Raw genomic sequence first — 15,007 nt, forward strand, 5'->3', positions numbered from 1 at the left:
GGGGGGGGGGGGGGGGGGGGGGGTACACTACTTTGGCAAAGTTACTTGAACAACCATAATCATTAGGGTCAGGTCAGGCAGTTGAACTCACAAGGAAACAACGATTTATTTCATAAATTTGATAGGGTAAGCCTCATACTGAGTTCCAAATTCCAGTGGAATTCTAGACATCTTCTGCAAATTCATTATCAAAAGAGAAGACAAAAACTATCTAACTGCATGAAGAGAATATAATGCTCGACTCAAGAGGATAAAATTTATACTCCACATCCCAGAGAGCAGTCATATTTTCCATACAAATTTCTCAACAAAAGTTAATCACGACTTGTGAACTCCAAATACTTTAATTCGAAACTTAAAAGTCAATCACCACGCTCAAAGAAATACACGTACCTAAAGGGACTGAAGCTAAAACTAACTCGAAAGAGCTCTACTTTCAATTTATGGAGGATCAATGGATTAATCTACAACCTAATATCCAAGTAAAAACTAGCTAACTACAAACTAAAGCCATTAATTATTCAAACAAAGAACCATAAATTACTACCAATAATTCTACATCAAAATGTCAACTTCATCAGTCTAATTGCTAAAAACCTTGCCAGTTGGCTGCATCATTGACAGTTAATTAAAAAAAAATTGACAAAATGAAGAACGAACAAGTAGAGGAAAGGGAAGGGGATAAAAGAAAGCTCACCTCTTGGACCATTCTCCTCTTTCTTCTCCTCGGTGCTCTCCTCCAACTTCACATCCACTTTCCCTTCTGACGGTGATGCCACATTCCTCGGCTCCTGCTTTACAGTCACCGGCGCAGCTTCCTGCTTCACACTCCCCACCTCTTCCTTGATCCTCTTCTCGGCCTTTCCTTTAAGCTCAATTGACTCCACGTGCTTCTTTCTCTTCTCCACAGCTCTACGCACTACCGTCTCGATTTCCTTCTCGACTCTATCCCTGGAGAGAAAATCGCTCTCCTTGGCAAGAAAATCGAAAACCTCGTTTAAAAACCCTAGAGGGTTTGAAGGGTCAAAGTTTGCACTGAACTGAGAGGGCTTAGATGATGAGGACGACGGTGCAGATGAGGAGGAGGAGGAGGAAGGCTTCTTCGGCTTTGGGATTTCTTCCTTTTCTTCGTATTCAGAGATAATCGCCATGGCGGGCAGAAGCTGGCAGAATCGCTAGATCGCGGGTGATAATCGGTCCAACAGGTTGAGGGTTTATGCCTGAAATTTCCGACGACTATTTATATGAATCCATTATTGGTATCTTGAGAAGAGTTGGGCCAGCCCAATTGGGATAAATGGGCTTGGGCTTCGAGATTGATATCTTGAGAATAGTTGGTCCAGCCGAATATGAATATATGGGCTTAGGCTTGAAGGTCAATTCTAGTTTTTTTTTTCTTTTTCTTTTAAATGGATTTAATTATATTTGTAAGTTCAAACCCAACAATTTTAACATGACGTGACATCTATCTTTTATTAATTTTTAATGATTAAAATTAAAAACTTTTTTTTTTCTTTTTTCTTTTTTCTTCCTTCACCATCGACCGTTGTTACACGGCTCGATGTTGGCAACTATATTATGAGATTTGACATTCGTTGGGAGAAGAACAAACCATTCTATAGGGGTGTGGAAACGTCGTCCTAAACGTTAAGGAAAGCCCAATAGGGAAAGCCCGATAGGGAAAGCCCACATTTTAAAAACGTCGTCCCACATTTTAAAAACCTTAAGGAAAGCCCGAGAGAGAAAGCCCAAAAAATATGTATTAAAGGGGATCGAGAATAAATCCCGGCCACAAACGTCTTTTGTAGGGAGACTATGAATACTCACAATATGTTATGTAAAAATAAGTTTCGGGAATAAATCCCGACCACAAACGTCTTTTGTCGGGAGACTATAAATACCCACAATATGTTATGTAAAAATAAGTTTCGTGGGTGAATGTAATTCAGATCTCAAATTGAGACGTTTCCGTTAGAAATCCGAGCATCATATTTGTCATTTCTAAGTTTCAAGGCATTCTTGTGGTAGAATTGCACTCAAGTCATTCAATCAAGCCTTGATCAAGTACGATTGTGGAGTGACTCAATTTAGAACAAGATTTCCAAAGCTTGCTCCTAGATCTTCGATCTAATCTAATTCTAACCTTATCTCTTAGTTGATCCGAATTTTATATAAGAAGGTGTTAATTACTTTGATTCAAGGGTTTTTGCTTCAACAAAAGCTTGGATCATTGGGCTGAGGGTTAGGGTTGCGCTGGTGGTGGGCTTGAGCCGTTACATATATAATTGGTCGAAAACCCTAGCTTTACCCATTTTCTATAACCGAAGGTTCAAGAGGGACCAATTAGAGCATAAGAGGTCGAGGGAAATGAAAAAACTTGAAGATGGAAGAAATCAAATGGGATACGAGCGTTCCACATAAAATAGGTTATTTGAGAAGATGAAGAGTTTTAGACCGCGTAGATTACCTATACACAACAGTAGAAATTCAAAACATCATCTTTATCAGTCTGGTCATCCGTAATTACCATTATCCAATAGATACATTTTAATCGTTGAATTATCTCTTTGATAGAAACATAAAGGTGTCATTTGGTGAGTGGGCATGTCAATATGTGATGATAGATCGTAGCCATCTTTTGGATTGGGTCCCACAATCATTAATGTAAGTGCAACTAATTAGTTGGTAATTTAGTCGTTAACTTAAGATGGAATCATTCTATTTAATTATGATTACTGAATTTACCTTTAATCATATCTTATTGTTTCCTTTTGGACTAAGTACAACATTTGTTGTACCCTCGAGCATGGTCAAACTAACATAACGTGTACGTTTGGGGTAATAAATTTAAATTTTATATTATCGATTAAGAGATCATATGTTCGAATCTTATCACTCTAAATATTATCGAACAAAAAAAAAACAAATCCAGAATGTTATCTTCGACATCAATTTAATGGGTCGAGAGATTTTTTTTTTAAAAAAACATTAATATTTTCTTTTGAATCTTTCCCCACTCATTATTGCAATTGGTTAAGGTTGCTTTAGAGCTACATAAAAACACAACCAAATTGCTCAATCATCTTCCAAATTTAAGAAACAAGACAAAGAAAATGATTGTCAATTTTCTAAGTTAGCTCATGTTTTTTTTTTTGTTCTCTAAAAAAAGTTGAATCATATAATAAAAAATAAAAAAAAAAACAAAAAATTTCCCAATTTTTACATCAAACAACATAAGTTAGACATCGTTCATAAAGTATGTTTTTTTTTTGTTCCGGTAAGGGACATGATTAGTTGTCAACTTCTCCTTACCCCATAGTTATATGCAGTAAGCTGTTGTTGTCTTTTGCTTACATTCTCATATAACACCAATCTCAATTTCTTAAATCTTGCTTTCAAAACTCTCCTTCAAAATCTCTCTGCTCCCGCTTTCTAAAACTTTCTTATTGAACCAGGGCTAGAGGCTCAAGCATACGTCGCTTGCCTGTAGGCGATGCGAGAACGAATAGACTTAACTCACTTGTTGCGGAAAAGTGAGTGCCGCACAATCGCAGTCCGCTACCATCAAAGTGCGATTGTGACAAGTGACTCAATAGACATTCTTGAGTAAGAAAGATAAATGGGTATAAATATATTTAAAAAGATATTATGATAAAAATAAAAAATTATATTGTACGAGCATATAGTAACATTAAATGCTTCAAAGCTATAGTTTATTAATTTAATTATAATTTATTTTTTAGTGCATTTTTTTTTTATTGTTTTATCTAGCTGATCTACTATTTTTCGAGTCTTCTATTACTACATAATATCAAATCATCATTCGATCAAACGAAACGGGCAAGCATGATATTGCAAGAGTACTTTAAACACTAATGGTTTGTTCACGGGTGAAAGTGAAGGGCAAATAGGATAAAGTTGTATGGAGTCTAATGATAACACTGAAGTCATATGACATCGACACATTTTTTATGTATTAGATATAAGATCGAAGATCGAAAATTTTAAAGCACATAAACTTATTAAACATAAAATCGAGAATTCAAGAACATATGAGATATTTTAAAAGTTGACCCAATAGAGGGGCTAAACTTGTAATTTGACAACCTTCTTTTTCGTCGTAAGAATCAAGGGAAAAAATTTCAACTTTAGCCACGATGAAATGGAATCTTTATTTTTGTCATATCTAGTCGACTCTACTACACGCGATTAGGCCATGTCGGGTCCATCGATTGGTGAAGCATTTTTGTGTCTATTTCGTGGCAATGGAAGAATTTGGCCCAAAAGCCTAAAGGAAAAGTTTGAATAGAGACTTCCAATAAGCACGTAAAGCTTATCTAAAATTTACCCATTTCTTAGCTTCGGATTCGAGGGTATCTAAACAAAAAGCCCTCCCCTCTCGCTCGATCATTGATAATTTTTAGTATAATAGATACAAAGATATGAAGATGTGAATTTTCGACTTTAGAAAGAAGAGTAACAGTCAATTATTATTGAGCTATACTCATGTTGATATATAATTTAGTGTTTGTTACTGCCCCATTTTCCTATTAGACTTTTGAACAGGAGACGAAGTTGCAGTGACGACCCTGAAATTAAATTACAAATAATAATAATAATAATTTATTATATAATTAAGATTAAATTACAAATTTTGTAACAACTCAAGCCCACCGCTAGTTAATATTGTGTGTTTTGGCTCGTTATGTATCATCGTCAACCTCACGATTTTAAAACGCATTTGTTAGGAAGAGATTTCCACACCCCTATAAGAAATGTTTCGTCTTTAATTGATGACGATGCGTGCCGAGCCAAAGCAAAAATATCTACTAATAGTAGACTTTGGTTGTTACAATTACAGTCCGAGCTAAAAGGATTGGGAGAAGCATGAAAACATCAACAAAATTAAAATTAAAATCGTGGGTTAGGGTTTTGAAAAGGTCTTATATTGAGGGGTTCATTTTTGGTTTTTGTTCCCTACCATCATCAACCACTCACATGCCTATTAATTTCCCACTTGTACTCTCTCTCTCGACTAATTTTAAGAGAGATTTGTTCGGGTTTAGAGTTTAGGGCTTAGATCCAGGACCTTATTTGAAAGGATTGGCCAAACAAGCCAAGGTCGAACACCCAAGTAGGCGGTCAAATAGGCTTGGGCAAATTCATGGACCGACCTGTTTAAGGTTGGATTAGACAGGCCTTGAAAATTCTTGAACCTTTGCTCGGGATATTGCATCTTGAATTTATATGGGTCGATTATTATCTTCATCCTCTTCTCAAACTTTGTACTCGAGTATTTACGTCTAATTTTTTAAAAAATAAATAAAATTATAGAAATAAAAATGATGGTGACGTGGCCACATGGGTTTGAATGAATATAAAGGGACAATTATATGAAACCAAAATCTTTATCACAATTAATTCACTAATTAAAATTTAAATCATGGACCAACCCGTTACTCACTCCTTAGTCACATCGGTCAACTTGTTTAATATAATAATTAACCAAATTATTTATATAAACAATATATTTTTTAATTAATTTCTTGTAATCCATTATTTAAAAATGAAGAATAATTTATCCTCTGATTCTGGTGGAATCGGTTACAGGTGATTGCTCCTCTCGACGTAGACCAAGGAACAACCATTCCCCTTTATTTAAAGCTTATTCTTCTCCCATGCAAATCCACATTCAACCATGAACAACTACAACAAGCTCCACTCCTCCGCCTCCGGCGACACGCCGGCCACCTTCCAAGTTTCTCATACTCCCAATCCACCGTCCTCCTCCGCCTCACGCCGCCGCACCCGAATTCTCTTCGTTTCCCTTATCTCGATCCTTCTCATCACTGCGTCCGCCGTCTCGGCCGCCGTCCTCCTCCATTCCCAAAGCTCCCATTTCCCCCACAACAAACCAACCCAAGCCATCTCTCACGCCTGCAGCCACACTCTCTACCCTTCTCTCTGCCGCTCTTCTCTCCTCTCCTTCCCCGGCTCTCTCTCCGCCGACGTCCACCGCCTCGTTCATATCTCTCTCAACCTAACTCTCCAACATCTCACTAAAGCCCTCTACGCCTCTTCTCAAATCCCCGTTTTTCAAATCTCCAATAACCCTTTAGCTCACTCTGCTTACCAAGATTGTATTGAGCTTCTAAACGACGCCGTTGATGCCTTCTCTCTCTCTCTCTTCTCCACCTCAGCTTCTAACCATGACATCATGACGTGGCTTAGTGCTGCGTTGACTTATCATGACACGTGTAGTGATGGATTTGCGGATGTGGATGACCCGGTCAAGGATCAAATGGCGGCGAGGCTGAGTGATTTGTCGGAGATGATTAGTAATTCTTTGGCTATTTTTTCTGGGTATGGTGAGGGGTTGCCGGTGCAGAATAGGCGGCGGTTGATGGAGAGTGATAGGGAGTGGGCGGCGGAGAATGGTGTCGCGGTGGCGGAGGGGGAGTTTCCCGGGTGGGTTAGTGGGAAAGATAGGCGGCTTTTGGCTGCTCCCATTTCGGCCATTCAGGCGGATATTGTTGTTGCAAAGGATGGGAGTGGGAAGTTCAAGACGGTGGCTGAGGCCATTGAGGCGGCGCCGTCGTCTAGTGGTCGACGAATCGTTATCTACATTAAGGCTGGAAAGTAAGATCAAATTTCAAAAAAATTCAAATTTTATTTTAATGGAAATAATTTCTATTTTTATTAAAACATTCTAAATAATTAATTATATTTTATAAACAAATCAAAATACATTTTTATTTTTTAAAAAATAATAAAAATTTTGGGAATATTTTATTAAAATAACATTAAAAAATTAATTTTAAAAAAATAGAAAACTATGGGGCCCTAAAGTTGGTGGAATTATTAGGCCATAATTAATCAACTTAACCCTCATTAAAAGGAAGGAAAAATAAATTATTTTTAACAACTTTTATCCTATGTTTAATTCATTGACTTCATGTTATTATTTATCATTTCATAACCTATAGTTTTCTTATTAATAATAATAATAATAATAATAATAAATTTTATAGAATTACAGTAAAAAAAAAAAGTGGTAAGTCAGTGGATTGATAATAACTGAAACTTAACAATATTTTACTGCATACAGTATGCAGTAATCTTTCTATACACTACAATTAAATAGTTAAAAGTCGAGACTAAAGGGTATTAATGTAATTTTGCAGGTACGAAGAAGAGAATTTGAAGGTGGGAAGGAAGAAGACAAACTTGATGTTTGTGGGAGATGGGAAGGGCATAACCGTCATTTCAGGTGGCAAAAGCGTTTTTGACAAAGTTACCACTTTTCGCACCGCCACCTTTGGTATATACTCTCCATCTCTTTTTTCAATTTTATTCCAAAACTTTTTTTCTTTTTTTAATTCTTTTGAATTAAGTTTAAATAAATAAATAGATAAATGAAAGAAAATAAAACTAGTGATGACGTGTCGTCAGTGCATTAATGTGTTAATATAAATATATTAATTAAATGTTTTATTAGGATAAGCATTGAGTGAGTAAGCGTTGGAATAATATTTAAAGATAATGATAAATTAAGCTAATTTTTGAAGCATTTATTAGGCTACAAAATAATTAATTGATTTATCCACGTAATCATACGAGAAATTGTAAATTCCAGCTGTGTTTGCCAACTGGCATGTAGCCTCGTTTCTTCTTTGCATTAAGTGGGCCCATTCATATTTATATGCTAATTGGTGCATTTAATTAGTAAAGTCAAAGTTTATACTATGTAATTTAATTTCATATAACCTAATGTTATAAATATTTTATATACGATAAATAAATTATTATTTGTGTTATTTTGCAGCCGGTTCTGGGACAGGAATAATTTTACGAGATATGACTTTCGAGAACACGGCAGGGCCAAGCAAGCACCAAGCAGTGGCACTTCGTGTGAGTGCAGACCATGCGGTGGTGTATCGTTGCAACATAATTGGTTATCAAGACACTTTGTATGTACACTCGAATCGACAGTTTTTTCGTGAGTGTGACATATATGGTACAGTGGACTTTATTTTTGGAAATGCGGTGGTGGTGTTCCAAAGCTGCAACATTTATGCTCGGAAGCCTATGCCCCAACAGAAGAACACCATCACTGCTCAAAACCGAAAGGATCCGAATCAGAATACTGGAATCTCCATCCATGCTTGCAAGATCCTCGCCACCACTGATCTTGAAGCCTCCAAAGGTTCTTTTCCGACTTTCCTTGGTCGCCCTTGGAAATTATACTCTAGAGTTGTTTACATGGTATCTTCAATGGGGGATCACATTCATCCACGTGGTTGGCTCGAGTGGCAAGGCTCTTTCGCTCTCGATACTCTTTACTACGGCGAGTATATGAATTCTGGGCCTGGTGCTGCCACAGGGCAGCGAGTCAACTGGCCAGGTTATCGGGTCATTACTTCTACGATTGAAGCCACCAAATTTACTGTCGGACAGTTTATCTATGGCTCTTCGTGGTTGCCTTCCACTGGAGTGTCGTTTTCGGCCGGATTATCTGCTAACTAAAATTGCAATACTATTTTTGTAGTATTAATTTTTTAGGATGTGGTTGATGACGACACGTGTACAGTTTCATTCCTTTGATTAATGCTGTTGGGGAAAATGAAGAAAAGAGCAGAAAATAATGTGTGCCATATGAGAGTTTATGTATTGTTATAATTGTGATTGTATTTGTTGTATCATCGTTATATATTTTTTCAAAATAAATTTGTTTTCTTGTTTTATTTTTAATATTTGTAGTTCTTGCATTCAAAATAAAATATTTTAATTCTTAGCCAAATGCTAAAAACGGGCGATTATTCTTCAACCGAGACCTAAACTTTATAATTTCCGGGATTATTCTATTTTCATTAATATCCATCTGGATCCTTAACTTTTATTACGTTCCAATCTGTTTCAAAGTATGCAAATGTGATCGTATATTGAAACCGGGAAGGTTAGAACAAAACCGGGAAGGTGAAGCGCTATGCCGAGGCGGGGGGACGGGACGGGGCAAGAAACGGCTCTATGGACTAAAATACAATTTACCAATCATTCATAACAAGCAAGTCACATGAACTCAGTAAGTGGAGCCTTTTATTTCTAAAGGGTTTAAAATCATAGAATATTTCACATGGGATTAAACACACCATTCATTTCAGAGCCACTACTAAATAACAACAAAGACTAGATTACCTTACACAAGTTCCTCTGAATGAATTCCCAGATTCTTTCTTCCATGTAGATCCGATCACGGTGCTGTCGAGGCATGTGTCGTTCGTTGGGGAATATCAGTAGTTCATACGTCTTTCCAGCCGATATCAGTGCATTCACAAGCCTTGCAGTATGCCTGAAGTGTACGTTCTCATCGATCATCCCATGCACGATTAACAGCCTCCCAGTCATCTTATTTACATGATGTATCACCGAGCTTTTCTCGTAAACTTCGGGATCTCGAGATGGTAATCCCATGTACTTTTCTGTGTAAAACGTGTCGTACCCATCCCAAGCTGTAACGGGGGCACCAGATATAGCACATCCGTATATATCTGGAAACCGGGCCAAGCTCATTGCAGAGAGAAAGCCACCATAGCTCCATCCATATAAACCAATCTCTCCAGCTCTTGCTAAACCCTGCCTGATCAGCCATTTTGCTCCAACCAATTGATCATCTGCATCAACATGGCCGATATTGTATTTTAGAGACGCTTCGAACTTTAGTCCACGTCGAGCGGTTCCTCTGTTGTCTAACTGCAATCAACAAACCATTCAAAAAGAATAAAAACTAATGATCCAACACAACCATGGACAGATGAACTCAAGCAAGGAAGGAAGCTACAATCCAAAAGAAATGCATTATGTACAAACCTTCCACACTAAGATCCCCCGGCTACGCAGATACTGAGCTCTCATGTCGACCGTATTTACCCATGAATCACAAACTAGCTGTACGCTCGGACCACCGTACACAATGATCATAGTTTTGTATGGCGGTGGCCCGAATATTGCCTCGTTCGGCTTATATAAAGCTCCATAGAGCAATGCCCCATCACCAGTCTGTAACTCAACGATTTCTGGAGCCTCAAGATGAAGCCTTTGAATCCTTGGAATTGCAAGTGTTTGCTCAAAAATTGGCAAAATGACACTTCCATCATTCAAGGAGCAGAGCAACACCCTTGGGGGAGAATTGAGAGAATCGTGAGTGTCTATAAACCTCGTCATGCGATGATCGAGTACAACGACATGTTTCCCCTTGCCCTGAGTCAATCTTGTTGGTGGCTCCAATGGTGTATTCCCGGTAGTGGTTAGTTTAGTACAGTAAAGATGAGATTCAAGAGGCCCGTCAAGAGTTCCAGTAAAATAAACTAGCCCGGTCGCCTCGTTGACACCGGCAATTTGTTCAACCATCCAGTTGCCTTCGGTAATCGGCCCCAAGCACGTACCATGGCCATCGTGCAAATAAAGATGTCTAAATCCCGTTTTTTCACTGGCCCATATAAATCCTCCAGAATATTTGCTCATACTTTTGTCTAGTGGTGTGAAACAATCATGTAAGTTAACCCATGAATCTTGTTCTTCTACCAGCAAAACCTTTCTCTGGCCTGTCTTGATATCAAACCTGAGAATTTTCAGCTTGGTATGTAACCTATTTAGAATCTGAGCGATAAGAATATTTTCGTGCATCCAACAGACTCGGGCCAGATATTCCTCTTCCTCGGTTTCTCCACAAAGAAGATCCATCCAAGTAATCGGACCTCCAAAAACAGAGACAACGCCGAGACGAACAATGGCATTGGAAGTTCCTGCAAATGAATAAGCATGATCTTCTTGTGCATCCGAACCAATCGAACTTTTACCTTGATGCATGATTCTAAAGGGAGGAATCTTTGAGGTATCAACTTGTGTAAATGCAATATATTTGCTATCGAGCGACCACCAGTACCCATTTTTCCGATCCATTTCCTCCTGAAAAAACAAAATTTTCCAGCTATAATCCAAAAAAAACGAAGCCACACGTCGTTGAAGATCACTAATTATTTCTACTCTCTTCCATTAGAAAAAATTTCATTTCCCCCGGCTGCCAACCAAGCAAGAATAATTCTTTTCAAGATTCAGTGTGAAAAGCAGATGGTGGTATCCTCACCTCAGCTATATATTCTGCAATTCCATGCTGCAGTTTGGAAAAAAAAAAGTGTCAGATTCTAGGGGAGAAATAAAGAGACGAAATGTTAAAAATTTATGTCATACTTAATACACTGTCATGAACTTCTTCAACCAAGACGCCAACCGAAAACCTAACCAAATTGCTCTTCCTCTCAGAAGAAGAACCCAAACAATGGTAAAGGAAAGCTTAGAAATGCTAATTGCTGAACTGTAAATACTATAAACGGGTAAGCAAGCATAAATGATGTAACAGCTCAAGCCTACCGCTAGCAAATATTGTCCTCTTTGAGATTTTCCTTGAGGTTTTTAAAACGCGTATGATAAGGAGAGGTTTCCACACCCTTAAAAGAAATGCTTCATTCCCCTCAACAACTAATGTGGGATCTCACAATCTATCCCGGTCCCAACGTCCTTGTTGGCACATCGTCCGGTGTCTGGCTCTGATACCATTTGCAACAGACCAAGCCCACCGCTAATAGATGTTGTCCTCTTTGGGTTTTCCCTTCTGGGCTTCCCCTCCAAGCTTTTTAAAACGCGTATGCTAGGGAGAGGTTTCCACACCCTTAAAAAAAATGTTTCGTTCCCCTATCCAACCGGTGTGAGATCTCGCAGATGAAGAGTGAAAGGACAACCAAGCTCTAGGATTCTACTTCCTAAAGTCCAACTCACTCCATTTGCTACAACATGTCACGAGCCGAAAGTAGAACGATGAAAAAATTAGCTTCAACAGAAAACTAGAGTTTACAAACAATGGCTGTAGATTTACCGAAATGTTTCTGCTAGCACCAACAGTCAACTGTCTCACTTCAAAGCATGTTAGATTCATGACATGAAGCTCCCCATCTTTAACGAATGCAACCATGGACCCATCTGGTGAGAGATGTGGATCCATGATTGGTGAAGAGGGTTTACTGGAAAGCTTAAGCTCTGGCGTCGAGCCAAGAAAATCCTGAATATAAATCTGCATAGAAGGAGAACGTCAAGTATATCGATATTGTATGATAATAAGTTGTAGTGCCTGTACTTCATAAAGAAGAAATCGTTTACGATTATCATTATTATTTCAATTGGATGCAAAATCAATGAATAAATGGTTTGCTTCAATGACCAGAAACTAAGTTTCTTAATTTCAAATAGTATTTTGACAAAAATGATTAATAGTACGACAACTTGAAAGAGATGAAAGTGCTAACCCCAGCAGGCAGAGGCACCATAATTGCTTTCTTTTTGGGGCTCATTTTCACCCATTCATACCGGGTTACTCCCAAACCACGTTCCCTCAATCTTTCTCTCCTCAATTTCTCTTCAGGTGAAATGTTACACTCATCCAGCCCACCATCAGGAGGACTGAAAATCAACTCCTGTTTGCAAGTTTTGATATCAAAAGCAAAAACCTTCTTATTTAAGGTAGAATCAGGACTAAACAAGTAAGTGATAAAACTGTCATCTGGACTGAAAGTAATCAAAGTGGGGGCAACATATCCAGGCAATGGATATTGTACAATCTCTTCAACTGGGAAAAGAAAGGAGTCATCTAAACTCTGAGCAACACTCGAGTGAGTGACAGTCATGTTGTATGGAGGTGGCCTTGAACGCTTCAAATTCTTTGGCTCAGTGTCCTCATCAACCGATTGCATTACACCGAACATACTGGATTACAACCAAACAGAACATTACCAGAAGAAAGAAGAAACAAATAATCTAATAAATGGCAGATGAACAAGTAAATATGGTTTGCTTTTAATATTATTTATTCATATGATATGAAATTATCCATACATCCATCAGAAGAATGAGAGAAGCAAATAGGGGAGGGAAAGCGATCGAAAGAACAACTGATTGAGATTGATACAGGGAAGCAAGATAAGGATGCACAGAATTTTCAGATAAAAAAACCTTGGAAAGTAATATCAAATATAAGGGCTCTAAATGAGCTTAAAACACATTTTACTCAAAACTCTGATACAAGACTATTCAATCATTAAAACTACAATTTCATAGATTATCGTAAAATTGTTAGTCGCCATAGATATGAGACCATTCAACGTTGTGAATTACGATTTCATAGAACTAAAGACTCGCGCTTATCATAGAATTGCTCAAAGGAATCATGTAATGTTCAAAGGTCACATGATAGTGTATCCAAACCAATCTCAAGATAAGATAGATACCTTAGAAAAATTCAGTTTCAGATAGAACATGCTTCTCCACAACCTATATCAAATGAAACGGATTAAAGACTTGTAGTTCCAGAATTTTCACAGAAAAGAAAACGAAAAACAAAATCAAGAACTGTTCTTAACAAATCATTACATTTTAAGATGCTCCCCAAGAATCAAAAGGGAAAGGGATCATTCACAGGATCCAATCGCATGTAATGAAACTTCACCCAACACTTTTTTCAGTATAACAAAATCCACAAGGAATAAGAATCCTAGGAACGAATGATGAAATCATAAACTCAACATCAAAAGTAGAAGCACTTTTTCGTCAACGCCTCGATTCGAACAAATCGAGCAGACCTGAAAAGCAGACGAAAACGATCAATCTCAAAAGCGATAAGAATTCAGATTCCGGAACTAGATTCCTCGAAACAGTAATTTCCTGAAAAAGAAGAGATCGGAAACGTAGATATTTTGGGTTAAACATTTGACCATCCAAATTCAAAACCTAGAATTCGAGGACCAACAAGAAACACATGATTCCAAACAGTGTAAAGTTCCAAAGATTTATCAAACACAAAGCATAAACATCCACAAGAACTTATAATCGCATGCGTTAAAGTGAAAACGAACCACTTGACCTCGACAAAAGGGATTGAACAAGACTTCATTCGAGTGAAGGGAAGTAATGGTAAAGCGAGTTTTGACGTTCTGGTTCGAAGAACAAAAAGAATTAAGCATCATCATAATCCATGGCGATTAGAGAATGAAACGCAGAATTGAAAATCCACATGGGGAAGATGGAAAATGAAGTGATGAATCCACTCACCTCTGTGCTTCTGTCTCGTTCTCTGTGCCCATCATCTCTTAATCCATCATAATCTCGAGATATAAAGAAAGGAAAAATTCCCCTTTCTCTGTTTGTCTCTTTCCTTAATCTCTAATGTAAACAAAAACATAATACAAAAGAGAACTTCCCCCACAAGTTTTTGCTTCATTGAGTAAACAGCACAACGAAAAGGGAGAGAACAAGAACAACTCCAAACACTGGTTTTTTTTTTTTTTCCTTCCTTCTTTTATATATTATATTGTTGTCCACTCTTCCCGACTCCGAAACCCTTAAGTGAAGTGTTTTCTATTCGCTTTTAGCTTACAACATTGTTTTTCTTAAAATTGTTTTCAACATTTTACTCGTTCACATTTTTTAAAATAGTTCTCTCAAATGTGATTCGAGGTTCAAGCATAATATTGTCTGCAAAGTGCAAGTTTCACCCAACTAACTTGTTTTTTGGGTTATAACAAGTGTCGTACAATCCCTCCTTTACTATTGTAACAGTGCAATTGTGACAGGTGGTATAGGTGGTATATATATATATATGTAATTTTTAAATTAGTATTTTCAATAAATTTTAAAATTATTATTCCCAATTAATTTGAAGTATTTTGATAGGGTAATAGATTAAGTTAGATTATCGGTTTGTTCATTTTTTAAAATAATATTACATTAATAACTAAAATTACATAAAACTTAAATATCAAACGCTTATAAGTCACATTGCATTAGTAACATATGTGTTACAAATATCAAATATTCTTAATTTTTTATAATAATTTTAAAGGTAAGGTTGGGTTGTGAATCTTTCTTAGGGTTGGTCCAATTGACTCGACCAATAAAATTCTCG

General features: G+C 37.3%; 3 protein-coding genes across 7 annotated transcripts in view; 1 reads left to right on the plus strand and 2 right to left on the minus strand.

Annotated features, from left to right (window-relative positions):
• The window catches only part of LOC111459706 (protein BOBBER 1-like), a 4,794-nt gene extending 3,588 nt beyond the window's left edge, over positions 1–1,206 (minus strand). The window contains exon 1 of the mRNA XM_023102728.1: positions 698–1,206. Coding sequence (XP_022958496.1) covers positions 698–1,151 — 454 coding nt within the window. The 5' untranslated portion in view covers positions 1,152–1,206. The remainder of the gene's footprint in view (positions 1–697) is intronic.
• Positions 1,207–5,695: 4,489 nt separating this feature from the next.
• LOC111459120 (probable pectinesterase/pectinesterase inhibitor 61) lies at positions 5,696–8,744 on the plus strand. The gene is made up of 3 exons (XM_023101876.1): positions 5,696–6,639; positions 7,185–7,321; positions 7,826–8,744. The coding sequence occupies exons 1-3, from the start codon at positions 5,699–5,701 to the stop codon at positions 8,524–8,526; spliced, it is 1,779 nt and encodes a 592-aa protein (XP_022957644.1). The 5' UTR covers positions 5,696–5,698; the 3' UTR covers positions 8,527–8,744.
• Positions 8,745–9,069: 325 nt separating this feature from the next.
• On the minus strand, positions 9,070–14,298 carry LOC111459217 (dipeptidyl aminopeptidase 4-like). 5 transcript variants are annotated; one of them, XM_023102005.1, is made up of 9 exons: positions 14,155–14,298; positions 13,967–14,036; positions 13,477–13,685; positions 13,335–13,377; positions 12,357–12,813; positions 11,930–12,124; positions 11,144–11,170; positions 9,868–10,965; positions 9,070–9,750 (listed from the first exon to the last, which is right to left on the minus strand). In XM_023102005.1, the coding sequence occupies exons 5-9, from the start codon at positions 12,810–12,812 to the stop codon at positions 9,187–9,189; spliced, it is 2,340 nt and encodes a 779-aa protein (XP_022957773.1). In that variant the 5' UTR covers position 12,813; positions 13,335–13,377; positions 13,477–13,685; positions 13,967–14,036; positions 14,155–14,298; the 3' UTR covers positions 9,070–9,186. The 5 variants fall into 5 exon arrangements, with proteins under 5 accessions (XP_022957773.1, XP_022957771.1, XP_022957768.1 ...); XM_023102003.1 differs by having other exon boundaries at positions 13,959–14,036; XM_023102000.1 differs by lacking the exon at positions 13,967–14,036 and having other exon boundaries at positions 14,155–14,290.
• Positions 14,299–15,007: the final 709 nt, after the last annotated feature.

Source organism: Cucurbita moschata, unplaced genomic scaffold (assembly GCF_002738365.1).
Source record: "Cucurbita moschata cultivar Rifu unplaced genomic scaffold, Cmos_1.0 Cmo_Scf00022, whole genome shotgun sequence".
NCBI lineage: Eukaryota > Viridiplantae > Streptophyta > Magnoliopsida > Cucurbitales > Cucurbitaceae > Cucurbita > Cucurbita moschata.

Coding starts and splice junctions, on each gene's coding strand:
- LOC111459120 (XM_023101876.1), top strand. CDS start 5,699: ATGAACAACTACAACAAGCTCCACTCCTCCGCCTCCGGCGACACGCCG. Junction 6,640..7,184: donor ATCTACATTAAGGCTGGAAA/GTAAGATCAAAT, acceptor GTAATTTTGCAG/GTACGAAGAAGAGAATTTGA. Junction 7,322..7,825: donor TTTTCGCACCGCCACCTTTG/GTATATACTCTC, acceptor GTTATTTTGCAG/CCGGTTCTGGGACAGGAATA.
- LOC111459217 (XM_023102005.1), bottom strand. CDS start 12,812: ATGTTCGGTGTAATGCAATCGGTTGATGAGGACACTGAGCCAAAGAAT. Junction 12,125..12,356: donor TGGTGCCTCTGCCTGCTGGG/GTTAGCACTTTC, acceptor CCTTCTATGCAG/ATTTATATTCAGGATTTTCT. Junction 11,171..11,929: donor GTGCTAGCAGAAACATTTCG/GTAAATCTACAG, acceptor TCCAAACTGCAG/CATGGAATTGCAGAATATAT.